The 26,745-nt window shown below is 36.1% G+C and overlaps 1 protein-coding gene across 2 annotated transcripts in view; it reads right to left on the bottom strand.

Annotated features, from left to right (window-relative positions):
* LOC114650755 (neuronal PAS domain-containing protein 2-like) overlaps positions 1-26,745 on the bottom strand; it is a 285,173-nt gene that overhangs the window by 123,126 nt on the left and 135,302 nt on the right. For both annotated transcript variants that reach the window (XM_028800579.2, XM_051926184.1), the window contains exons 5-6: positions 23,131-23,220; positions 17,595-17,715 (exon numbers count right to left, since the gene is read on the bottom strand). In XM_028800579.2, coding sequence (XP_028656412.2) covers positions 17,595-17,715; positions 23,131-23,220 — 211 coding nt within the window. The remainder of the gene's footprint in view (positions 1-17,594; positions 17,716-23,130; positions 23,221-26,745) is intronic.

Genomic DNA, 26,745 nt, shown 5'->3' with positions numbered 1-26,745 from the left:
GATAGTTTAATATACCTAAAGTATAACATATTTTTAAATATATTTATATTAGTAGAAGCATATTAAAAATATTTTGCATATATATTTTGTTTTCAAAAGTGTTGCTTTTATGTATTAATAAGTTTATTATACATTTGACTTTAAAAATGATATCTGATGAATGAAGGTCTAATTTATTCCATCCTCTCTTCTGTATTACAAAAATGGAAGCTGACATATACACTGTTATTATATTTTGCTGATTATATATGGGAAGTTTCATATCCCTAAATGCCATGTGCTACTCCTCTTAAAGTATTTATGTTAGTAATACAGAATTATGTTAATATTTTACATGCTATTAGATCCTCAAAAGCAAAGATAACTTTTACTATTTGTTAACTTACTTTAATACTTTTGTTTTTGTAATTTGAATAATAAAAATATATTTAAGGAAAGGAAATTGACAAATATATTCATCAACAATTCTCCAGCACCACAACAGTGACTACAGATGTGCAGTGGAGCTTAAGCCTTGGCAATTAAACCTTGGGAAATAAAAAGGGGACAAAATATATAACTCATGTTCAGATTCAGCAACTGTTTCAATTTTCCAAAGCTTGACAGTCACCACTTAATAAGATGGCATACAGCAGGTCAGTTGTTGCATTGTTGATTTAAGTGTGCACGTGAAAAAGATATCTTACACAAATTAGTAGCTATCCAGAAGCAATATACAAGTGCAAACATACCAGAGAAAAAAAATAAAAAGCTGCTGACCTTCACAAAAGCTCAAGTACCAGTCACATCAGACTAGCACATTGAATTTCTAAAGCTGCCATGTTTACTATAGGTTATAATTAACAATTAACACAACAGGACACACACATTATTAGTAGGAAACATCCACTAATTTTGTCCAGTTTGGCCGCAGTGCTAAGAGGTTCTCCTTGTAACTGATCTCTCAATAAGCAATCACGGTAATTCATCTAAACATTTTGCTTATTTTGACTGCTTGTTTTAACCTGCAGTAAACACAGGATCAATATTTGTATTATCATGGTCACAACCTATCCAATCACAAAACATTAAAATTGTAAAATTGTTGCCAGAATGGGACTAGCAGACAACATGAAGGAGATTAAAGGACCGGGGTTCTAAATTTTACAACTTTGTGTGGATTTGAGCATGAAAGTACATGTACAGTACACCAAAAAACAGGAAAATTCATACACCAAAAAAAATCTGATTTATAAAACCTGGCGTATGCACATTTACCCTTTATAAATCATAATCATCTTGTAAATGTACTGCCATACATGATAGGCCTTAAAACCCTGCCCTGTTGCCTCTCTGAAATAATCATCTATTGTGCTCATCTGCAACTAATGATGAAATGCATTTTTTTTGGAAATAAAGGTGAAAATAATTTTTTTAAATGTGTATCACTTTGCTCTAAATGCTATTCAAACAAAAAAATGGCATTTCAGACCAGCCAGGTTGCATATCTAATTTTAAACAGTTGTAATTCTGAGTTTATCGAGCGTTCGCGTGATATTTCCCACTGGACAGCTCAGATTTACTGTCTGTCCGACAACACATGAATGCATAATATGCTAATCATATATATACTATATATATATATATATATATATATATATATATATATATATATATATATATATATATATATATATATATATACTAGGCGGGCCAAGCCCCCTGGCACCTTTGGCGCCCAACCCCCAGTTGCAGCCAGAATATTAATAAAATCTATAAATGACAAAAGAAAAATGATTATTTATTGGAGTTAAAATCATGAAATTCTATAAATATGTAAAAGAAGTGCCGCAATGGGCTTTAACAGGCCCTGCCTTTTGACAGCCCCCCAGCCTTGACTCTATAAGAAGATAAGGAAAAACTCCCAAAAAAACCCTAGTAGGGAAAAAATGGAAGAACCCTTGGGAGAGGCAGTTCAAAGAGAGACCCCTTTCCAGGTAGGTTGGGCGTGCAGTGGGTGTTAAAAGAAGGGGGTCAATACAATACAGTACAATACATAGAACAGAACATAACATTATGTTCTTATGAGTATTTATAAGAGACTAAATAAATGATTCATTTGTTTTAACTGACATTCTTATAGATAAAAAAAAACTTCTTTTTTAAAAAATTACTCATTTAAATAACAGTAAAAATGAAGTGAAAACTAAAGTGGTATGCAATGGGTCATCATAACTCGAACTTCAGCTAACTAAATTACCTAAATACAAACATTGGTGTAATGAATAGATCATTTTTTTTAATAGTTTGTTCCTGTGAAAGAAAGTTTACTCGATCAAAACTAATATAATTTATTGAATTAAATTATTAAAATAAATTATTGAAATAATAATGATTTATTGAAATTAAAAACCACGACTTTCTTGATATTAAAAACCATAACTTTCTTGATATATTAGTTTATAATTTAAAAATGGAATAAGAATCTGAAAATCTAGCAACATCAAAGTTTGATAAATTCTGAAAAGAATGATATCAAACATATACAGTGCATCCGGAAAGTATTCACAGCGCATCACTTTTTTCACATTTTGTTATGTTACAGCCTTATTCCAAAATGGATAAATTCATTTTTTTCCTCAGAATTCTACACACAACACCCCATAATGACAACGTGAAAAAAGTTTGCAAATTTATTAAAATAAAAAAAACTGAGAAAGCGCATGTACATAAGTATTCACAGCCTTTGCCGTGAAGCTCAAAATTGAGCTCAGGTGCATCCTGTTTCCCCTGATCATCCTTGAGATGTTTTAAAAACCTGTTTTAAATTGTTCCTCTTATTCATCTGTCTTATGCGACACCAGTAATGTATTTATTATCTACTAATCACAGATTACATGCTTGTCTGAACACAAAGAGGCAGCAGGAAAGGCTTGAGGCATGTGGACAATGGCTTAACACAATAAGATAAGCAAATCTGCAGAACAGTATTTGGATGCCTGCTTAACTTGAAAAAACAGGCAATTGAGGTCACATACTAGTGTAAATGCAATTTTAGTGTTCTAATGCAACTATTTACTTGAGTTTTTGGAACAGACAGTAACTGTTGTGGTATCATGCAGTGAGTTCAGTTAGCACTCTAAACAAACAAATGTGTCTGGTAACATTCCCAAGTGTCCACTCTGGCGCATGTGTTAAGGTTCAAGGACTGCAAAGCCATATCAACGAAATTATGAATAGTTATAAAGATGGACATTTTTCATTGCCAATGTTATAATGATTTTTGCACATACAGATTTATATTTAAATGGAATTTCTTCATTGTTCCAGATAACATATTTATGGGGTGAACAAATATGTTTATATGTAATTATCAGGAAAAATAAGAATTGTAAATAGTTTAACTGGCATCTTTCAGTATCCAAATGATATCTTACAATAAAATCTATACAACCCATTATCTCAAAAAACATCTTTGGAGTTATATTCCATAGATTTCAATTTAATGTGAAATATATTTAGTTTAAATACATATTTTAATATTTTTATGTTGAAAATATAGTGTTATATACAGGTATACACCCGTAATATAACAACCATATATTTTTGTCTCCAGACGCCTGGTTCTACCAGATTGTTCACTTAGTTGGTTTATCTCTCTATTATAAAAAAAAAATCTTGGAAGGAGACAAGACGTGATTGTCTCAGAGACACTTTCATGTCCTGCGAGACGGATCTTCGTGCCAAGCGATGTAACCACACCTGGGGCCGGAAGCCCCGTGAGACAAGAGCTTATGCAAAGAGCTTTGGAAAAGTCCTGCGTGGTTATGTCAGACACATTTCTTGTAGAGAGAAAGAAACAATTTTCATTCACAGGCAGTTATACGTTGCATTGTCACAATGTAATTCCAAACACGGAATCAAAATTCAATTCGATATTGATGAAAAGGTAAAATCGAAAAGTGATCAAATATATGGACATAGGTGATATGACAGAAGTGCGCCATGCGAAATGTAGGTCACGCGGCATGGCAGCAGCAGCAGCTGATCGAGCAAAGAGGAGGTAAAAAAAAAAACTGTGTTTCCCATTGTATCACTGTTTAAGAGGGGGTGTCAGAGAAGCAACCACATCTCCTTGGGGTGCGTTCAGCCCCCCTCTTCACAACATGAGCAGCAGAGACACGAAGTGGTTGGCGCATAGCGCTGGTGTCGGGGAGTGAACAAGTGAAGTGACCCCCTAGTCTGTTTAAACACAATCTTCCACACGAATCCACTTTATTTCTGTAATTCACTATAAGTAAAGTGCTGGCTGCATCAGCATGCATACAAAGGAACAAGTAGATGGTTATTACCATAATGAAACAATGTTGTGTTTATTTTCTCCACTTTTACAAACCTTTATTTTTTTCCTTTTCTCTATGAACATACTAAAATTAGATGAACAGAGATGAATTAGAAGAACAACTAATGTTTTTTATTTCATTTTGAGAATACATTACTTGAGCGCATTGATCTGTACAAGCAAGCCTGTCCAAGTTATTTTTGGCACAAAATTAAATCAAAATAATTAAGATAAATAAAAGCAATCAAATGTTGGATTAAATATGGACTTTGTATGATTTAAAAAGTGCATACAACTTTAAAAAATTGAATTGTGCAGAAAATTAATTTTAAACTCTAGAATAAATTACTCACAACATGATATTAAATATGTGTATCTATGCATTTTTCATAGGGTGTTTTTATTATTAGTTAATATTCCTTGACATTTCTAAAAAAACATCTTTTCATGATTTATTTAGCAAAGCCCATTTTATACAGATATGGTTGAGAATGCTGTAAATATAGCTAGACATGAAATAACAAGTCTATGTATCTGCTATAAAACATAACTCTACTGTTTCTGTGAGTGTGTGTGTGTGTGTGTGTGTGTGTGTGTGTGTGTGTGTGTATAGTCACTTCGAGCAATCTGATTGGCCAGATTGGCTTTGGGGACACAATTTACAAAGGAAGTGCTGGGCAAGAGTGGTTGAGGATTCAAGCCTTAGGAGACACTCTGAGAGTCGCCTTCAAAGGCCTGAAGTATTCACAAGAAAATAAATGATGTTTTTACAGCAGGTAATGAGCCCCGTCTACCATTGGTCATAACCAAAAAGCAGACAGAAGGTAAGCAAGTTGCCTCAAAATCACAGGCTTTGTGGGAACGCACTTGAGACAGGGAGTGCCGGGCAAGACAGGATCAGACAACACAAACATACCAAGGAAATGTGAATGCTGATGGTACACATAGGGTAAGAGATATCAGAAATCAAATATGTTTACATTTAAGTTTTAGAATACAATATTTGAAATCAGACACTTTTAACTTCAGTTAACACAATGAGTAGTGCACCTGACGACACAATGTTGCAGTTGAATGCCATTACTTATATAAGGTTGGTGCTGCACTTGTGCTGTGTGCTGTGTCATAGTGTGGTTTGGTCCAACACACACATCGATGTAAGCTGCAGCAAGGAAATATCTATTGAATGAGATTTACAATATCATGACTAGATATTTAATCACATTTTAAATATATTTATAAGAATGGCAATTATATACATTTTTAAAAATGTGTCATATTTTAAAATATATTATATTACAAATATTACTTTGGGGAACATTTAAAATATACTTTAATACATCTAAAATGTATGTTACAGTAATTTATAGACAGTGTCTTAAAATATATTAGTAAATATAATTTGTATATTTTAGAAAATATTTTGCAATATATAGGAGGGCACAGTGGTGCAGTGGTGGCGCTGCTGCCTTGCAGTGAGGAGACCAGAGTTCACATTCACAAACTCCCTGTGTGGAGTATGCATGTCCTCCTTGTGTCTGCATGGGTTTCCTCCCACAGACCAAAGACATGCAGGTTAGGTGGACTCGTGACGGTAAACTGGCCCTAGTGGGTGTGTGGTGTGTGTGCTCGCCCTGTGATGGACTGGCACCCTGTCCATGGATTGATCCTGCCTTGCCCCCTACTATTATAGGGTTAGGCTTCAGCCTCTCACGAACTTGATCAGGGCTTAGAAAATGGCATAGTATTTCATAATATATAAAAAACTGGAATAATTTACATTTTTTAAAATATTTCAGGATATTACAAGATAGTTTAATATACCTAAAGTATAACATATTTTTAAATATATTTATATTAGTAGAAGCATATTAAAAATATTTTGCATATATATTTTGTTTTCAAAAGTGTTGCTTTTATGTATTAATAAGTTTATTATACATTTGACTTTAAAAATGATATCTGATGAATGAAGGTCTAATTTATTCCATCCTCTCTTCTGTATTACAAAAATGGAAGCTGACATATACACTGTTATTATATTTTGCTGATTATATATGGGAAGTTTCATATCCCTAAATGCCATGTGCTACTCCTCTTAAAGTATTTATGTTAGTAATACAGAATTATGTTAATATTTTACATGCTATTAGATCCTCAAAAGCAAAGATAACTTTTACTATTTGTTAACTTACTTTAATACTTTTGTTTTTGTAATTTGAATAATAAAAATATATTTAAGGAAAGGAAATTGACAAATATATTCATCAACAATTCTCCAGCACCACAACAGTGACTACAGATGTGCAGTGGAGCTTAAGCCTTGGCAATTAAACCTTGGGAAATAAAAAGGGGACAAAATATATAACTCATGTTCAGATTCAGCAACTGTTTCAATTTTCCAAAGCTTGACAGTCACCACTTAATAAGATGGCATACAGCAGGTCAGTTGTTGCATTGTTGATTTAAGTGTGCACGTGAAAAAGATATCTTACACAAATTAGTAGCTATCCAGAAGCAATATACAAGTGCAAACATACCAGAGAAAAAAAATAAAAAGCTGCTGACCTTCACAAAAGCTCAAGTACCAGTCACATCAGACTAGCACATTGAATTTCTAAAGCTGCCATGTTTACTATAGGTTATAATTAACAATTAACACAACAGGACACACACATTATTAGTAGGAAACATCCACTAATTTTGTCCAGTTTGGCCGCAGTGCTAAGAGGTTCTCCTTGTAACTGATCTCTCAATAAGCAATCACGGTAATTCATCTAAACATTTTGCTTATTTTGACTGCTTGTTTTAACCTGCAGTAAACACAGGATCAATATTTGTATTATCATGGTCACAACCTATCCAATCACAAAACATTAAAATTGTAAAATTGTTGCCAGAATGGGACTAGCAGACAACATGAAGGAGATTAAAGGACCGGGGTTCTAAATTTTACAACTTTGTGTGGATTTGAGCATGAAAGTACATGTACAGTACACCAAAAAACAGGAAAATTCATACACCAAAAAAAATCTGATTTATAAAACCTGGCGTATGCACATTTACCCTTTATAAATCATAATCATCTTGTAAATGTACTGCCATACATGATAGGCCTTAAAACCCTGCCCTGTTGCCTCTCTGAAATAATCATCTATTGTGCTCATCTGCAACTAATGATGAAATGCATTTTTTTTGGAAATAAAGGTGAAAATAATTTTTTTAAATGTGTATCACTTTGCTCTAAATGCTATTCAAACAAAAAAATGGCATTTCAGACCAGCCAGGTTGCATATCTAATTTTAAACAGTTGTAATTCTGAGTTTATCGAGCGTTCGCGTGATATTTCCCACTGGACAGCTCAGATTTACTGTCTGTCCGACAACACATGAATGCATAATATGCTAATCATATATATACTATATATATATATATATATATATATATATATATATATATATATATATATATATATATATATATATATATATATATACTAGGCGGGCCAAGCCCCCTGGCACCTTTGGCGCCCAACCCCCAGTTGCAGCCAGAATATTAATAAAATCTATAAATGACAAAAGAAAAATGATTATTTATTGGAGTTAAAATCATGAAATTCTATAAATATGTAAAAGAAGTGCCGCAATGGGCTTTAACAGGCCCTGCCTTTTGACAGCCCCCCAGCCTTGACTCTATAAGAAGATAAGGAAAAACTCCCAAAAAAACCCTAGTAGGGAAAAAATGGAAGAACCCTTGGGAGAGGCAGTTCAAAGAGAGACCCCTTTCCAGGTAGGTTGGGCGTGCAGTGGGTGTTAAAAGAAGGGGGTCAATACAATACAGTACAATACATAGAACAGAACATAACATTATGTTCTTATGAGTATTTATAAGAGACTAAATAAATGATTCATTTGTTTTAACTGACATTCTTATAGATAAAAAAAAACTTCTTTTTTAAAAAATTACTCATTTAAATAACAGTAAAAATGAAGTGAAAACTAAAGTGGTATGCAATGGGTCATCATAACTCGAACTTCAGCTAACTAAATTACCTAAATACAAACATTGGTGTAATGAATAGATCATTTTTTTTAATAGTTTGTTCCTGTGAAAGAAAGTTTACTCGATCAAAACTAATATAATTTATTGAATTAAATTATTAAAATAAATTATTGAAATAATAATGATTTATTGAAATTAAAAACCACGACTTTCTTGATATTAAAAACCATAACTTTCTTGATATATTAGTTTATAATTTAAAAATGGAATAAGAATCTGAAAATCTAGCAACATCAAAGTTTGATAAATTCTGAAAAGAATGATATCAAACATATACAGTGCATCCGGAAAGTATTCACAGCGCATCACTTTTTTCACATTTTGTTATGTTACAGCCTTATTCCAAAATGGATAAATTCATTTTTTTCCTCAGAATTCTACACACAACACCCCATAATGACAACGTGAAAAAAGTTTGCAAATTTATTAAAATAAAAAAAACTGAGAAAGCGCATGTACATAAGTATTCACAGCCTTTGCCGTGAAGCTCAAAATTGAGCTCAGGTGCATCCTGTTTCCCCTGATCATCCTTGAGATGTTTCTGCAGCTTAATTGGTGTCCACCTGTGGTAAATTCACTTGCTTGGACATGATTTGGAAAGGCACACACCTGTCTATATAAGGTCCCACAGTTGACAGTTCATGTCAGAGCACAAACCAAGCATGAAGTCAAAGGAATTGTCTGTAGACCTCCGAGACAGGATTGTCTTGAGGCACAAATCTGGGGAAATTTACAGAAAAATTTCTGCTCCTTTGAAGGTCCCAATGAGCACAGTGGCCTCCATCATCCGTAAGTGGAAGAAGTTCGAAACCACCAGGACTCTTCCTAGAGCTGGCCAGCCATCTAAACTGAGCGATCGGGGGAGAAGGGCCTTAGTCAGGGAGGTGACCAAGAACCCGATGGTCACTCTGTCAGAGCTCCAGAGGCCCTCTGTGGAGAGAGGAGAACCTTCCAGAAGGACAACCATCTCTGCAGCAATCCACCAATCAGGCCTGTATGGTAGAGTGGCCAGACGGAAGCCACTCCTTAGTAAAAGGCACATGGCAGCCCGCCTGGAGTTTGCCAAAAGGCACCTGAAGGACTCTCAGACCATGAGAAAGAAAATTCTGACCTGATGAGACAAAGATTGAACTCTTTGGCGTGAATGCCAGGCATCACGTTTGGAGGAAACCTGGCACCATCCCTACAGTGAAGCATGGTGGTGGCAGCATCATGCTGTGGGGATGTTTTTCAGCGGCAGGAACTGGGAGACTAGTCAGGATAAAGGGAAAGATGACTGCAGCAATGTACAGAGACATCCTGGATGAAAACCTGCTCCAGAGCGCTCTCGACCTCAGACTGGGGCGACGGTTCAGCTTTCAGCAGGACAACGACCCTAAGCACACAGCCAAAATATCAAAGGAGTGGCTTCAGGACAACCAGCCAGAGCCCAGACTTGAATCCGATTGAACATCTCTGGAGAGATCTTAAAATGGCTGTGCACCGACGCTTCCCATCCAACCTGATGGAGCTTGAGAGGTGCTGCAAAGAGGAATGGGCGAAACTGGCCAAGGATAGGTGTGCCAAGCTTGTGGCATCATATTCAACAAGACTTGAGGCTGTAATTGCTGCCAAAGGTGCATCAACAAAGTATTGAGCAAAGGCTATGAATACTTATGTACATGAGAATTCTCAGTTTTTTTATTTTTAATAAATTTGCAAAAACCTCAAGTAAACTTTTTTCACGTTGTCATTATGGGGTGTTGTGTGTAGAATTCTAAGGAAAAAAATGAATTTAATCCATTTTGGAATAAGGCTGTAACATAACAAAATGTGGAAAAAGTGATGCGCTGTGAATACTTTCCGGATGCACTGTATATGTAGGTTTTAAAATAAGCCCAATTTAAAGCGTGACAAAAAAGTTACATAAAATCACTGCATAAAATCATTGCACTTTTAGGCTTAGGATTTTATATATATACAGTAGATATATATATATATATATATATATACTGTATATATATATATATATATATATATATATATATATAAAACATGCAAAGATTTACGTGTAAGGTGACAGAATGGAGACAAGAGAAGCGAGGGAAAAACTCTGAAGAATGTGAGATTGGAGTTCTCGTCTCCAAGGCAGAGGCAGGCAAAGAACCTGTGTTTGGTGGCCTAAGCGTGAGTGTAACAAGTGAAAATAAACTGAATGGCAACATGTTATTGCTGCAGTAAATGGAGTGAGCTCCGCCAGCTGCACAATGCACAAATACGCAGAATTGGCCCTCTGATAAAAAAACTAAAATAGAGTTTCTACATCATATCTAACACCTTTACAGTATGTATGTCACGTAAATCCACATTATGATAATAGTGATATGAAAAATTACATGTGTGAATCATCATTTAGCTGGATTCGCTGCATTTGCTTGCTTGACCAACGGTGTAGTCATTTCCCATTTTCTCCAAAATGTTGCGTATACAAGCTTTCACGTAACATTTTCTTTTATAAGTCCTGACTTTTGGATGGATAGTTGGACATTCAGATTTCAGACCTCATTTTCTGTATGCACAAATTTTACAAATCTGGCCCTACAGTTATACACTGTCACCAGGGAGGTACCCCAACTCTTTATTGTGGTCTGTCTGATCACTTACAATGACTAACAGACCCCTTAAGAATGAGTGTTTTACACTGGCATTAATGGATTATATGCAGAGATATGACTAGCACTGTGTGGAACTGTAAATCAGAAATTCAGTTGAGGCGATGAAGAGGTTTACCATAATAATTTAGCGTAAACTATCTACAAAAAATACAGACTGATTGCTAATCTACAGCATTGTGCTTTCATTTTCTTTGTTGCTGAATAAATAGCACCTCACCCTCTTTATTCTTCTTACAGGAACACTTTTATACCTGCACTATATTTAAACAGCTACAGCACTGTGCTGCCAATTTGCTATTTTTAGTTTTATCTCCTACTGCATTGCTGACTATGCCAAATAAAATGGGCTATCTTTAGGTCACAGCCTGTTTCATCTGTGCAGTTTTTCATTTTTTCCTTTGTGCAACCATTTGTTATCTTAAGGAGTATAATCATGATAGGGACATTACTTGGCCGTACATGGTGGCGTCAAGGTAAATATTTATTGAGCTAATACACATGTTGTGATTGTCTGTGTTTGCATCCCACTGACAAGCTCCTTACAAGTACATCCTTAATAAGGCCTGCATGATAGAAAAAAGAAAAATCCTCTGCCTGCTCATAATCAAGGGTTGTATTTTAAACTTATTGTACATTAGCATTCTTCACTTGGGGACATCCCACAGAGGGATGCAGATAGCGATCAAGTGGCTTGACATTCAATATGGTGTCAACAGTAGATTAAAACAAAAAAAAAAAGAGCTATGGACTGTTAACGAAAACCGCACTATCTCCATTGCATGTGCATCATTTTATACAACCTTCTGCTACTAAGTGACTTGGGATTGAAGGTGCGGCATACAGCTCTACCATTCTATTCACCTCACTAAACTAAAGACTGTTGTGCTTCAGTATAAAGGCTTTGAGTCTCACAAATTATGAAATATTCAAATACAGTAAATAAACTGAAAAGTACTTTTTTTCCAACCACTTATTTACATTTTTCATGATAAGAACACACAAGGAAATTTTACATTATTGGTAAACTACTTAGAAATACATTTTAGAGTAATAGGATATTTATTTTGTGCAAAATTAGCAGAAAAAATGGAACACCAAAGAGTGTTTTATGACCATCTTTAAGTGACGGACCCCCTGTAGCTCAAGGAAAGTGAGAAATCACAACAGCAAGGCTTCTGCTCCTTGAGATAACGATGATATTCATATTTTTGTGAATTCTAAGTGATTTTTTTCATATCCAAATTCAGTAGATTTTTGAGGATAGCATGGCCTGGTGTGTCCAGCTTAGCATTGTGATACCACAACTCTCATCATAATCACTTTAACTACAGTTTTAATGTTTACCTGGTCCCTTTGACATCACTATAAGCTTTGTCTAAATGATTTAACATAGTTATGGAACATACATTAACAGCAGATACAGAATGGGAATCAAGAGATCTAATCCTAGACTCCATCGTCCAACACTGCTTCAAGATCACTGCTCTAGTTTTGGACACCTACATGCACCCTTTAGTCTCTATGAGATTAGAATTCCCAGTTAGGATTGAGATGACCGCACAGTTTGTGTCTGTTGGACATTCAATTTAAACAATGCTAACATAGTTTGTTTCCTCATGAATTGGTATAATTCCAAAGAATTATTCTGCTTTTGTCTGTTCTGACTAAACTTTTGAAAAGAGCTAAAGAATTACTTGTTACATTTTAATTCTGTTTGTTATTATCTATCAAATGATACCTTTTGTGTTTGGTGGGTCTATTTCACAGTTTGAGCCATGCGATAAAGTGAAGCACAAAAGTAAAATAGATACCTAAGATTACTGTTGCTATATTAAATTACTTTTTTGAGATTTATTTAATCTTTATTTCTAAAGGAATGAAAATTTAAAGCGAAATGAAAAAGTAATTTCAGAGTTGATTGCTGAACTATTACCAAAATACCTCTCAAGCTGTTTTTTCCATTTCCCATTTTCTTTGTAACTATTAATCCCATATTGTCATAACTGTTATTATTTCTTGGTTTGCTGCTTCATCTTCCAAAACATTCCTTATCATCTTAGTATATAACTATTTCACTGCTCTCAACCTCTGGAATATATTAACTGTACATTTCATTTTCAATTTGATTCAAGTATTTCTCACTTGTCCTAGCATTTAGGAGAAGATCCTTGTCTCTTCACTGAAGGTCTTCCATATTAGCAGAAAAGTCATATTTTAATGATTACATCCCTGCTCTTTAATTTTGTGTTGAGGAAACTATCTTAGCATCTCTGAGGGTAGTGTAGAAAAACCTCGCCAATACTGAAGGGTTCTTTCTTAAGATCAGCAATTTGTGACCTTAACACAAGCTGTACCATAATGTTTCCATGGAAATCTCTTCCCATGAAACCAAAACTGAGATAAGTCACATAAGCCATTTTAAAGTGTGGCTTCAAACCTATATTCTTCTTTTGAAAAAAAACTTAAGTTACATTATGACAAAATAATAGATGCTAATGAAATACCTGCAGATTTGTTTCATATGAAATACATTAAAGAAGGTTCATAATACACATGTATTTACAGCAGATTAAATCTGAAGAATCCTCTGCATTGTTAAATTCAACAACACCATAATGCAACTGGTAGGACTGTGTAAGTAATTATTCTTTTTATTTGATAATTTATTTAGTACTTTAATTGCAATTTAGATGAAGTAATTTTATTGCCATTTTGTGGGATTATTCTTTCATGAGCACCACCATTTTGTGTATGTATTTGTATGGGTGCTGTCATTCTGTGTTTCTAGTTTTCATGGGTTCTGCTATTTTGTGCTTCATGTTATAATAGATGGCTATACACATTAAATAATGTAGAAATAGAAAGACTTTGTGAGAAAAACGTTTTTGAGCATTCTTCTGAATAGGACAATTCTGTTCCTGTTTCTGGTTTTGCTACTGACAACAAATGTAGCACACCCCCATAAAGGGTCACCATTGAACTTTTGTACCATGTTTGACCTCCACTACATCTTGACTAGTGATCAGTAAAGAACTTAATATCTCTGACATGCAATTAAATAAGGTCCTCTGTCAGGATTTTTACAGATGATCCCAGTAGTTAAGACAATCTTCTTATACAATACGCTACCATGGCTGTTTGTTTGTCTGACCAGGATTTTAAATCACCTGTAGCTCGCAAACCGTTTAAACTATTGACCTGAAATTTGGTACACATATACTACTTGATGTCTACTATCCGCATTCGGTGTGATGATTGACCTCCAAGGTTATTCCTCTTTTTATTTTTATTTTATTTTATTGTAGAATCAACTCTCAGCAGTAGGGCGGCCATGCGGCACATGTGTATGGGCGCTGTTCTCATCCCTCCCACCTTCGCCGTCACTTCCCCTACCTTTTCATATCTTAAATCATTCTTGAGGCAGATTGAAGACTTAAGTGCCAGCTTAAGTGAAAAATTAAGGAAAACGTACGTAAGGAAAAGTAATTGCAACACAAACACTGACTTAATCAGTTTTAACGTGAAAAGTTGATGATGAAAAAAGAGAAGTACGCCGCTAGGGTGGAGAAAAGGAGAGCTGCTCAGGAAGCAGCAAGCGCATCAACCTCTGAGCAAATGAATGCTAAATGTACAGAGAAAGAGGATGAAAACTGTGAATGCTCAAGTCAAGTGTATTCGTGCAGTGGGCCATTACTGGTAAAAATTATAACCTCAGATGAACCTCTTGCTCATATAAAGATGCCAAAAGAGATAAAAACTGGTATTCATTGGTGGCAGTGCTCACTTCTGAGAAACCTTTGAAGGAACCTTGTCAGCTGGTGCCAGCTGGACAGACATCTCAGCTGTTAAAATGCGCTGCTTCAGAATGGGTGAGCCATGCCACTTGGACTGGCCAAGAATGTTTAAAATCATTGAAGTCCAAAACGTATTCATGCACATTGAAACATGGCTGTATCCTTAACTGAATGCCCAGTGATGGCCCATTTAGCCTACTGTAATTTATAGATGTGTGTTGGTTTCTGGTTTCACTGAGGGTTTTTTTTTTCTTTCTCATGGCATTTTGATACAATGAATGTTTACAGAAAAGATATGCTGTCCACATCTGCAAGATTTCGTCCATTGCCTTATACAGAATTCTTTCTGAACCCAAACTTCCACCAGTTCCAAGCTGTTTAATGAACTGGGGCCTCATGTATAAACGGTGCGTACGCACAGAAATGTTGCGTACGAACGTTTCCACGCTCAAATCGCGATGTATAAAACCTAAACTTGGCGTAAAGCCACACACTTTTCCATGGTACCTCATGCCCTGGCGTACGCAATTTCCCCGCTCGGTTTTGCAGACTGGCGGCACCCAGCGTCAAAGCAATGCTACTGTTCCTGTGTTGTCACCCTTTCTTTCTTAGATCCACATTCCTGACGCGGCTTTATAAATACACTTATACTAACTGCATATTGTTTATTAGTGTAATGCATCTGATTGTAATTAACCTGCAGCAATATAATGGTCCAGGGAATAGCCATAGTATTCCAAATACCATAACTGCTTTAACGTTGTTACTCTCAATGCATCTTGTTCTTCTTTCAGCTGCTCCCGTTAAGGGTTGCCACAGCAGATCATTTTTTTCCATATTACTCTCACTGCACCACTCGGAGTATTTATATCACTGTATCTGAGTGGGGAATCACAGCAGCAGCTGATCTGAAAGAGAATTATCGGTATACAGCATGAAGCAGATGCTGCCTCAGCCATGGCAAAACGTTTCAGAGACTTTCCTGTACGAACTTCGTGGTTTAGAAAAGTTTCATCTTAAGAATTATAAACGCACTAAATCAGTCCATCAAGTGCTCCTTGTAGAACTGTTTGGACTTATAAGTACAATCACCTCACTGTAAACTTGGGATACAGTTATAATATTACACAACCTGCGCCACTTTATAAAGCGCGTATTTACATATTGATGACGATATCATTTTTAAGATGAAATGCAGCAAAATATGTTGATTATATTATACAGATAAAACTTTAACTTCATTTAAATAATCTGTATTGTTAATAATTAAACATGTGAGGACACGGTGCCGCAGCGCTGGCTAGTTCATGGATTGTTCCTGCATTGCATTGTATTCTTGCTCGTGCTGACGCGACACTGGAAGGATAGACGGATAGAATAATTAAACATGTACTACGAAGATATTTCAATGTTCCTTAAAAGTTTTGAAGAATCGCCGTTTTAAGCTTACAGATGGTTTCACGTCTATTACAGAGCTGATTGTGTGGCGATTGGGTATTTGGAGAAAGAAAAGTAAGGACAGGAATTGGAGGTTAGTACGTTTGAAAGAGAGAATACTTCTGTAATAAATTATTTCATCGAAGGTCGCGCATGGTGCAGCAAGCCTCTTGCGTGAGACATGAACAATCACTGCGCCACCGTGTTCCCATGTTTAATAACATGCTTTTATTCCTATCATCATGAAAAAGATATCACGTATACATCTCAGTATTTTAATTATTCAGAGAGCTGTAATATCACAAATGTAATGGATTATGTGTCCTGTCGGAGAAAAAAAAAGCCCGTTTAAGAAGCAGGTAGTGATTCACACACATAGAAGATCAAATACAGAACAAAGCATTTAATGTGCTAGTTTAGTTACAATGGGATTTGAGAAACTAGTAAATTAAACGATTTTAAGATGAAGTTTATGATGTTCTACTTTAATGGCAAAATAAACTACGTGATTAAAGTGGAAATTTCGAGATTAAATTTGACATTTCGTGCTTTTTTCCCACTGTGTGCCTATTTTTTTTTTGTCTGTACCCTAATAAGCTTTCATATGACACTCAGACGGTGGGCTACGACTTGCCTTTTCAAGGCGACTTTGATATGTGATTTCTTTTTTATTTCGGGCACTGTGCGACTTTGTGAACTTGAGCTTCTGAGTTTCTCCGACACTCGATCAGCTTTCTTTTGTTGATTATACCACTGTTTAAACCAACAAATAGTACGTTTTTCCTTTGCCTCCACTTGGTATTTGCTGAAATTCTTATATTTTCCCCTGTGCTTTTCTCATTGTCTTTTCACAGAAGGCTATTTATATTGATTTGCATATTCAAAGAGGCGTAATTCTGGGAGGAGTTGGGGCGGGACAGAAGGCGCGTGCACGTGCGTTACTTTTCACGCTGATCGGGATTTATGTAGTGGAAGAACGTGAAAGTTTGCGTGCGCACAGATTCCTGCATCTGGATTTTTCTGTGCGTACGCACATTCCCGCTTTTGTGCTTACGCCATGTTATAGTATGAGTTCTACGCACGGCGTTATACATGAGGTCCCTGGTCTTTTTGACAATAGGGAAAAAATTTTATCTCTACTATTTGAGTCCCAACAACTTTTTACCTTCAACTTTTATTATATTTTATTTATATATTAAATGTTTCACTTCTTTTAAATGGAAAGACCACACAATAATACCTTCTATAAAAGGAATGGTTTGTGGCAAGGATATTAAAAAAAAAGGTTTTAAATAAGAGCAAACAAGAAAGCTGCAAGAAACATACCATTTAAATGATCTGGAGAGACCGAGTCCTTCTCCAACAAGTGGGAGGACAGGAGCTTGTAAATCTCTGAATGTTCTTGCTCCGGAAGAAAATTTAATAAATTTTGATCCATGACATCACACTGGAAGATAGAAGAAGAACAGCAACATTTATTTCATACAAAAAATGTAGCTCAAAGTGTTTTACAAGAAGTAGGAGAGTTACAATATAAAAAAAGATGATAGATAGATAGATAGATAGATAGATAGATAGATAGATAGATAGATAGATAGATAGATAGATAGATAGATAGATAGATAGATAGATAGATAGATACTTTTAGATAATAATAATAATTCTTTGCATTTATATAGCGCTTTTCTCACTACTCAAAGCGCTCAGCAATTGCAGGTTAAGGGCCTTGCTCAAGGGCCCAACAGAGCAGAGTCCCTTTTGGCATTTACGGAATTTGAACCGGCAACCTTCCAATTGCCAGTGCAGATCCCTAGCCTCAGAGCCACCACTCCAATAGATAGATAGATAGATAGATAGATAGATAGATAGATAGATAGATAGATAGATAGATAGATAGATAGATAGATAGATAGATAGATAGATAGATAGATAGATAGATAGATAGTACAAATAAGCAGACAAACAAAAAATAAAATATAAGGTCCCTATGAATAAATAAAAAATAACTTAAAAGTTATATTGCCTCCACAGTTTTTAAGTTTCTGGTAGTTTCAATGGTGAAAAGAAAGTAAAATTTAAAAAATTAGTCCATCTTGAAGCATTCAACAGACAACAGACTGGCTCATGCATACAATGAGCCCATAAGTTAATTTCATTTTTTGAATTCCCTTATCCATGGAGGAGGTAATACACTAAACACATCCACAGGAAATACACCCCTTCCCCTTTATTTTCTTTTCTGTTTTACAGCCAGTGCCCACTTTTAAGTTGCTGATTAAACCAAAGGTATTTGGTTTTGTAAGTTGCTTTGGATAAAAGCTTCTGGTAAACAAATAAATGTTAATGTAAATTTGACGTGACGAGCCTGACAGCTAAGCACATGATAGGTTCTGTCCTGAATGCTGTATCTCTTACTGTGTTCTGTAACAACATTAGTTTTTTAAAGTTTTCTTCTTTAATTTAGTTAGTTGATCTTGATCTACATACAGTATAATACTCTTTAATGACTATTAAGATATAAAATAATAAATGAGTGATATATTGTTTTAAGAACATTACCTCTAAAGAACAGTATACAAGATACAAGAACATGCAAGCGTTTAAGTGAAGTCAATTAGGAATAACTCAACATATAATTATAACAGACACCAGTAAATTAACTGCTAACATGAAACAGAACAATAGATGGAACAACTAAATAATAAATGAATAAATATTATAATAAACCACCCATTTTCAATAGCTTTCAATAGCTTGGAGTATCTTGATTCTTACATGTCTTAATATTAAATATGAAAACTATGATTCTTCAGTCCACACAGGTAAATGCGCTGGACTGTGAAAACAACAGGAAAAGAAGAGTACAGTGATCCCTCGCTATATCGCGCTTCGCCTTTCGCGGCTTCACTCTATCATGGATTTTATATGTAAGCATATTTAAATATATATCGCGGATTTTTTGCTGGTTGGCGGATTTCTGAGGACAATGGATCTTTTAATTTCTGGTACATGCTTCCTCAGTTGGTTTTCCCAGTTGATTTCATACAAGGGACGCTATTGGCAGATGGCTGAGAAGAAACCCAACTTACTTTTCTTTCTCTCTCTCTTGCGCTGACTATCTGTGATCCTGACGTAGGGGGTGTGAGCAGGGGGGCTGTTTGCACACCTAGACGATACGGACGCTCGTCTAAAAATGCTGAAAGATTATCTTCACGTTGCTACCTTCTGTGTGCAGCTTTTAAGTATGCTGCACGGTGCTTCGCATACTTAAAAGCTCAAAGGGCACGTATTGATTTTTTTTATCTGTCTCTCTCTATCTCTCTTCCTGCTCCTGACGGAGGGGGTGTGAGCTGCCGCCTTCAACAGCTTTGTACCGGCGGTGCTTCGCATACTTAAGAGCCAAACAGCACTATTGATTTGTTTGCTTTCCTCTCTGTTTCCTTTGAAGAGGAAGATATGTTTGCATTCTTTTAATTGTGAGACAGAACTGTCATCTCTGTCTTGTCATGGAGCACAGTTTAAACTTTTGAAAAAAAGATAAATGTTTGTTTGCAGTGTTTGAATAACGTTCCTGTCTCTCTACAACCTCCTGTGTTTCTTCGCAAATCTGTGACCCAAGCATGACAATATAAAAATAACCATATAAACATATGGTTTCTACTTCGCGGATTTTCTTATTTCGCGGGTGGCTCTGGAATGCAACCCCCGCGATGGAGGAGGGATTACTGTACAATTAAAATAGAATTCTTACTAGCAGACACAAAAAAACTCACCTTGATTCATAGATTTACTCTATTTGACTCTGAAGAGAAGTATCAATTAAAAGTCATCAATTATCACATACTGGTATGATATTAGAGAGGATGTCTATGTGCAGAGAGAGTATAGGCCTGTTTGTCAGCCAAATTTTAAGAAAAAGAACTCTGGGAATGTTGCTAAGCGGTGTCCATCACATGACATTTCCTGTATGAGCATAGCCTTTGCCAATAGTAGTGATCTGCAAATAAAGTTTACTCTTAATGAACTCGATCAGCCCCTGGGCCTTTTCAGTATAATGTTGAAGCACCGTTTTCACCAAGGTTTGAACCAAATTATGCAACTTAGACATTCCAAAAAGAAAGACTTGAAACTGGGCAGACTAAAGTGTAAACTAAGATAAGTAACGAGTGAATTCTAAGCACAAGATACAGTATGTGTTAACTAACAAAAGCTTAGGTGTTGCATGTTCAAGGTCAAGATTGTCAAGTTATGGTCTGCCAAATCAGAGCTTTCAGATTAAACACGGCTTTTGAAATAATGCTTCCAATCACTACCAGAAGTTAGCAACATCATATCCATAAAACAAATGACAAAAATACAACAATCACGAAACACCCTTCTAAAAGAAACACCATCCCAAGCTGCCTTATAATTATGGAAATACAGTGCTATTTTTATATGTAGTTTTGACTACAGGTGGGCTAAGTGACACATAGGGAGTCAAGTGTTCAATTGAACCAGAAACCTTGAAGGTTATTTGCCAGTGCCTACCTGCTAGATCACATGACATACACACATACTGGCTGATATTGAGCTTTGGTGACTACACAGTCCTGAATTTGAGATACCACAGAAGCTTGAAAGGTAAGAACAAAAACAGCAAAATGATCTCCTGGGTTCAATCAGGAAATAAATGTGGATGAGAAGCCAGTCCAGTGTAAGGTATGCATACTCATATTTATACATCAGTTGTTTGCAAGGTCAAATGCAGAATGTTGCTTTTTTCAAATTGCACATAAATGACCTGAAGTAACTGGTATGTTGCTCCAGGAACAACAGAAATCTGTTCACATCTGGTTGACAATGTAAGAAAACGATGAAAGGAATCACTATCAACAAAAAATTACAGTACTTATTATTTTATGAATGGAAAAATAACACTTAGATGGAAGAAAAGAATCCATTTATGTTAACAAAGTCACTTATTTATGTTGTCTGACATAGAGTTTTGGTACATTCTTGTTTATCAGGATGCCACAGAATGGTGATGTGTTGTCTGTTGACCAGTCCTTCAAGTAAGAATTCCCCAGTATGTTGTACATGTGACAATATTAATACTGCTACTGATATTTCTACTTACTCCCCCTTATACTGCTACATTTTAGAGGGCACAGTCAAATGGTAAAACTGTCTTTCAAACTAGCCTTTGACACACAGTCATTTTTAAGTCGTGCGCACATTTGAACATGTGTTATGAAGTCAACAAAAATCCCATCAATTTGTACAAATGGGAAATGAATCACTTCTCTCTTGAATGTGAAATAAACACAGAAAAAAATATAAAATGTCATTTTTTGGACCAGGAGATGAAAAAGGCAGGCGTGGGGTCAAAAAAAAACCCAACTATGATCGTACACCAAAACCCTAATCACATTTCGTTTATTCATGCTAAATTAAATATACAATAAAATAAACACTTTGCATAACAATAACTCTACTTTCAAAAACATTAGAGCATTAGAAGAATCTAGACAAGAACAGGCCATGCAGCCCAACAGAGCTCATCAGTCCTATCCACTTAATTCTTCTAAAAAAACAAGTCAAGTTTTCAAAGTCCCTAAAGTCCTACTGTCTACCACACTACTTGGTAGCTTATTCCAAGTGTCTGTGGTTCTCTGTGTAAAGAAAAACTTCCTAATGCTTGTATGAAATTTACCCTTAACAAGTTTCCAACTGTGTCCCCGTTTTACTGATGAACTCATTTTGAAATAACAGTCTTGATCCACTGGACTAATTCCCTTCAGAATTTTAAACACTTCAATCATGTCACCTCTTAATCTTCTTTTGCTTAAACTGAAAAGGCTCATAATTCATAACTCATCCCCTGTAGCCCTGGAATCAACCTAGTCGCTCTTCTCTGAACCTGTTCTAGTGCTGCTATGTCCTTTTTGTAGCCTGGAGACCAAAACTCCAGATGAGGCCTCACCAGTGCATTATAAGGCTTAAGTGTAACCTCTTTGGCCTTGTACTCTCCACGTCAGGGAGCTATATGACCTCACATTCTGTTAGCACATTCTGAACACTGTCAGGAAGTTGATAGAGTAGAGTCCACAACAACTCCTAAATCCTTCTCATAAGGTGTACTTTTGATTTTCGGACCTCCCATTAAGTATTCAAACCTACCATTTTTACTTCCTATGTATAATATTTTACATTTACTTACACTAAATTTCAACTGCCACAAATCTACCCAATGCTGTCCAAGTCTCTTTGTAATAACAGTCAGAATAAGTTCTGTGCTCTGTTCACACTGGTCTATTGCTTTATGATACTGTTTTCCTGTGTATAACAGACTGTTGACATTGTGAAAAGTTAAGAAAAAAACAGATTAATGGCTGAGTTGAGTTTTAAAGGGCTTTCTTAAGCTAAGAAGCTAAGTTCTGTGGAATGCCTACTGGTCACAATAGTGGATTGTGGATAATTGCCCTTTCACCAGTAAAACTCTAAGTTTGTAAACAGCAAAGTCAGCATTGCAAGACCACTGAGAAGACATCATGAAATCTGCTAAAACTGTGTTACTTGCTTGACTTTATGCAATGTCTACATTTGTGCAATGCATCTCCTGGAAAGTCTCTGCAAAGCATAACTGTAATTTAAATATGTGTGGAAGACAACTACTCCGTGACATTTGCGGCTTTCTCAAAATATGTTAAATTGAATTGCAATAGTATACTGTAATGAAAATAGGCAAAAATGAAATAGAACCTATTTTTAATTCTACCTGTTCTGCATTGACATTTCAGAAATTTTCAGTGTTAACTAGAATATTAACATTTAACAGAAGAAATCTCTGAAGCTGCTAAGAAGAGACTCTTCTGCTTACTGGTAAGTGTCCCAAGAGAGGCGTGATGCTGTCAGAGACATATATAATATTTCCATCCGTATTCACAGCGATGATGAATCCATCCAGTGCCTGCAATATATAAAACAGAAACAGAATTTCATTTTAAATTTGTATCACTTTAATTTTTACCTTGGAAAATTTATTCTATTTCTGTCAATGTAATACTTTTTCTTTTTATAATAATGAAAACAGTGACACTTTTTCATTCCCAGAAACAAGTTAAACATGGCTTCTCAATGCATCCAATTCATTTTGAACTCCCTGAAGCTCATTATAAGTTTTACAACTAAGTAGAAGTGTCAGCATAGCATATGTAGGCTACAATATATTCCCTGCTGAAATATTTACTGGTTTCTGACAAAAAACAAAGTTACACTGCTTGCAGTTGGTTAAACATGTATGTGTTCAATATGTATGTTCTAGGGATGAATAAACCTAACGTCAGGTGAACAACTGTAACTATAAATTGACCTGGAATATTACAGTATCTGTTCTTAAGCAAATTTTCTGTTAGTGGAAAGTTTCAGATTCTCGTGCAGTATTAAATTAAAGTACACAGTAATAAGCTGTGAAGAATGTTTATGAGTTAAGAAAGTGCTTTATGTACAAATTATCTGAAGTTGCTCACTTTGAATTTCAATTTACAGACCAAGTACTGTACTGATGACAAAACACTGCAGGTTATACAGCCTTATGACTTATGTGTCCCAGGTTTATACTGGGTTCAGAATGTGTGCCGTGGTCTGGGGTAGTCCTCAGTAGGAGATACTGGACCTACTGGAGGACACCTTCAATGCCAGGTTAATACAGTATATTTAAAAAATATACTCCAATATGCAAAAATGACAAATATACATTGAAATACACTGAAATTTCTATATACTCTAAAATTCTGTGTATTTTATACTATATTCACTAGAATTTATATTTTTTAAAACTACATTGTAATATATTTTGTAAAATGGGTCTTACAGTACGTTATTCAGAGTATTTTAAAATATACTAAAAAGCCAAGCAAAATGACACCTTTTATTGGCTAACTAAAAAGATTACAATATGCAAGCTTTCGAGGCAACTCAGGCCCCTTCGTCAGGCAAGATCTTGAAGAGATGCGGTATGATGAACCTGACCCTGACCCACAAAATGATCAGCCAAACCGGACAGCATTATAATTTATATGTAATTTGCAGAATGTAAAAACAGTTTATATGATCCAGCATTTCTTTTTTAATCAATTCAACTAAATTGTGGTCAATATCACATAGTATAGCCCTTATATTTCTTAGTTCATTGGCCACATCTCTTATAGCATCCACTATTGCATTTTGTAACTCCAGAACAGTCCGTCAGCACCCAGCCAGATGGTCGCTCAGCAGTTTCCGAGGCAGAGGTATGTGTGCAGCTGCTGCATCTGAAGATGTGCTGGACACAGCAGCACCATTACCGCCTGGAGTCGCATCCTTGACACGGGGTCAGCTTTTGTAATATTGTCTGAAACAGAATAAACAGATGGTTGGCTCCGACTCCCTTTTCACGGTGACTTTGATATCTGACCACTTCTTTTTTATTTCAGGCACTTTCTGTGCGACTTTCTGAACTTGAACTTTCGAGTGTCTCTGCCACACTGTACAACTCCATAACTTCCTTTTGTTGCTTATACCACTGCTTAAGCCAACAAATAGCACTGCATGTTTTTCCTTGCCTCCACTGTACATTTGTTGAAATTATTAATTTTTTTGTTTGCTTTTACCATTGTCTTTTAATAAAAGCACTGAATTGAAGGGGATATTTATATTGATTTTCATATTCAAATAAGTGACATTCTGGGAGGAGTTGGGGTGAGGTTGTAGGCACATGAACGTGGGTTAAAATTCACATTCATTGGGATTTGTACAGGGAAAGTGCGTGGAACTTGGCATACATACAGTTTTATGCATCTGGATTTTTTTGTGCATATGCATGTATCCAGTTTTGTCTGTACACCATGTTGTACGCCATCCAGTGGTGAAGTTTGTTTCTTGGTGCAAAGAGAATTGTCTGCATCATAAAATCAGTAAAACCAAGGAAATGGTTATTGACTTTTGCTGCCTCAAAGAGCCTTTAATACAATCATAGGCAGCAGACTGTTTTCCAAGAAGTCTGACCTAGGCCTCCAGCATAACATCTCCCTGTGGGTACAGGACTCTTTAACAAACTGGCCACAGTCAGTCAGGATGGGCCCCTACCACTCACCCACTTTGTCATTCAGCAAAGGAGCACCACAATGATGTGTGTTCAGCACTTCCCTTTACTATCTGTTGTGATGGATGGCCGGCTTCATATTCCGGCCCTCACCCCTAGGCCACCAGGAGGAGCTCTCCCGACAGCATGGACGGGCCCCGAATTCCAGCAGGGCCTCATGGACTTTGTAGTTTCTACACACAGCCCTGCTGGATACCTTGGGGACCACCGGGAGTCGCTGTAGGGAGGCTCGTGGACTCGTATGTGCCCTATAACTTGGAAGTACGTCCTGGTCACGTGAACAGGAGAGATGACGTACTTCCAGGTTCAAGAAAAGGACTGTTTACCCTGATCCGGAAGGAATAAGGACTTGTGGACTGTTGGGCAGGTAAACGTCCGGGTCAGGGAGTATAAAGGACTCTGGGAAAGCCCAGACATTAAGCTGAACTGGGAGGTAGGGTGGCTAAGTGTCTGGGAGCGGAGGAGAGAGAGTATTGTGATTGATTGGTGTTTATATGAGTAGTGTGGAGTGGAGGGTGCTTTGTGTACGGAATTATTGTATAATAAAAGAAGTCTTGGACTTTCACCTGGTGTTTGGAGTCGTACCTGAGGGTTCGAGAGGTGGATCAGAACATCTACTGCTACACTGTATACATATGACTGCACACCAGCTCACAACACCAATGCCATTATAAAATTTGCAGATGATACAATAGTGGGGCTGATCACGAGTTTATCTGCAAGAAGAATGTGCAAAGAATAACAGACTAGGGCATAGAGAATAACTTGATACTTAACACCAAAAAAACTAAAGAACTGATCAGTGATTTCAGGAAGAAGCAGGATGGCCATCAGCCACTGTATATAAACAGTGACAGAGTGGTGAGAATCCCTACTTTTAGGTTCATGTGTAACTATATCTCAGAAGATCTTACATGGACAATAAACACACAGACTTAAAAATAAGACAACAGCAACTTTACTTTGAGATTTTTCAGGAAGGCTGATCTATCACAAAAGCTTCTGGTGTTTCTCTATCTTTGTTAATGTCCTACTCATGTGGTATGGTAATAGCTCAGCAGCTGACAATAAGGTTCTGCAGCGAATCATGAACACAGCAGAGAAAATCACCAACACACCTTGGACGCCTACACACCTCGATGTCTGCAGAAGACGTCCTGCATTATAAAGGATTTCCATTACCCAGCACACAAACTATTTGAACTTCTCCCCTCAGGGAAGACATACAAGTCCATTACAGCACAGACCACAAGACTGATGAGCAGTTTCTACTCCAAAGCAATTACTACACTAAATTCTGTAATGAAATCACACACATTATAGAAATAAATGTGAAATATCATATTCATCATT

The sequence above is a fragment of the Erpetoichthys calabaricus genome, chromosome 4, assembly GCF_900747795.2.
Source record: "Erpetoichthys calabaricus chromosome 4, fErpCal1.3, whole genome shotgun sequence".
NCBI classification, from domain to species: domain Eukaryota; kingdom Metazoa; phylum Chordata; class Cladistia; order Polypteriformes; family Polypteridae; genus Erpetoichthys; species Erpetoichthys calabaricus.
Note: the sequence above shows the minus strand (reverse complement) of the source record. Positions and strands in the feature narration are given on the sequence as shown.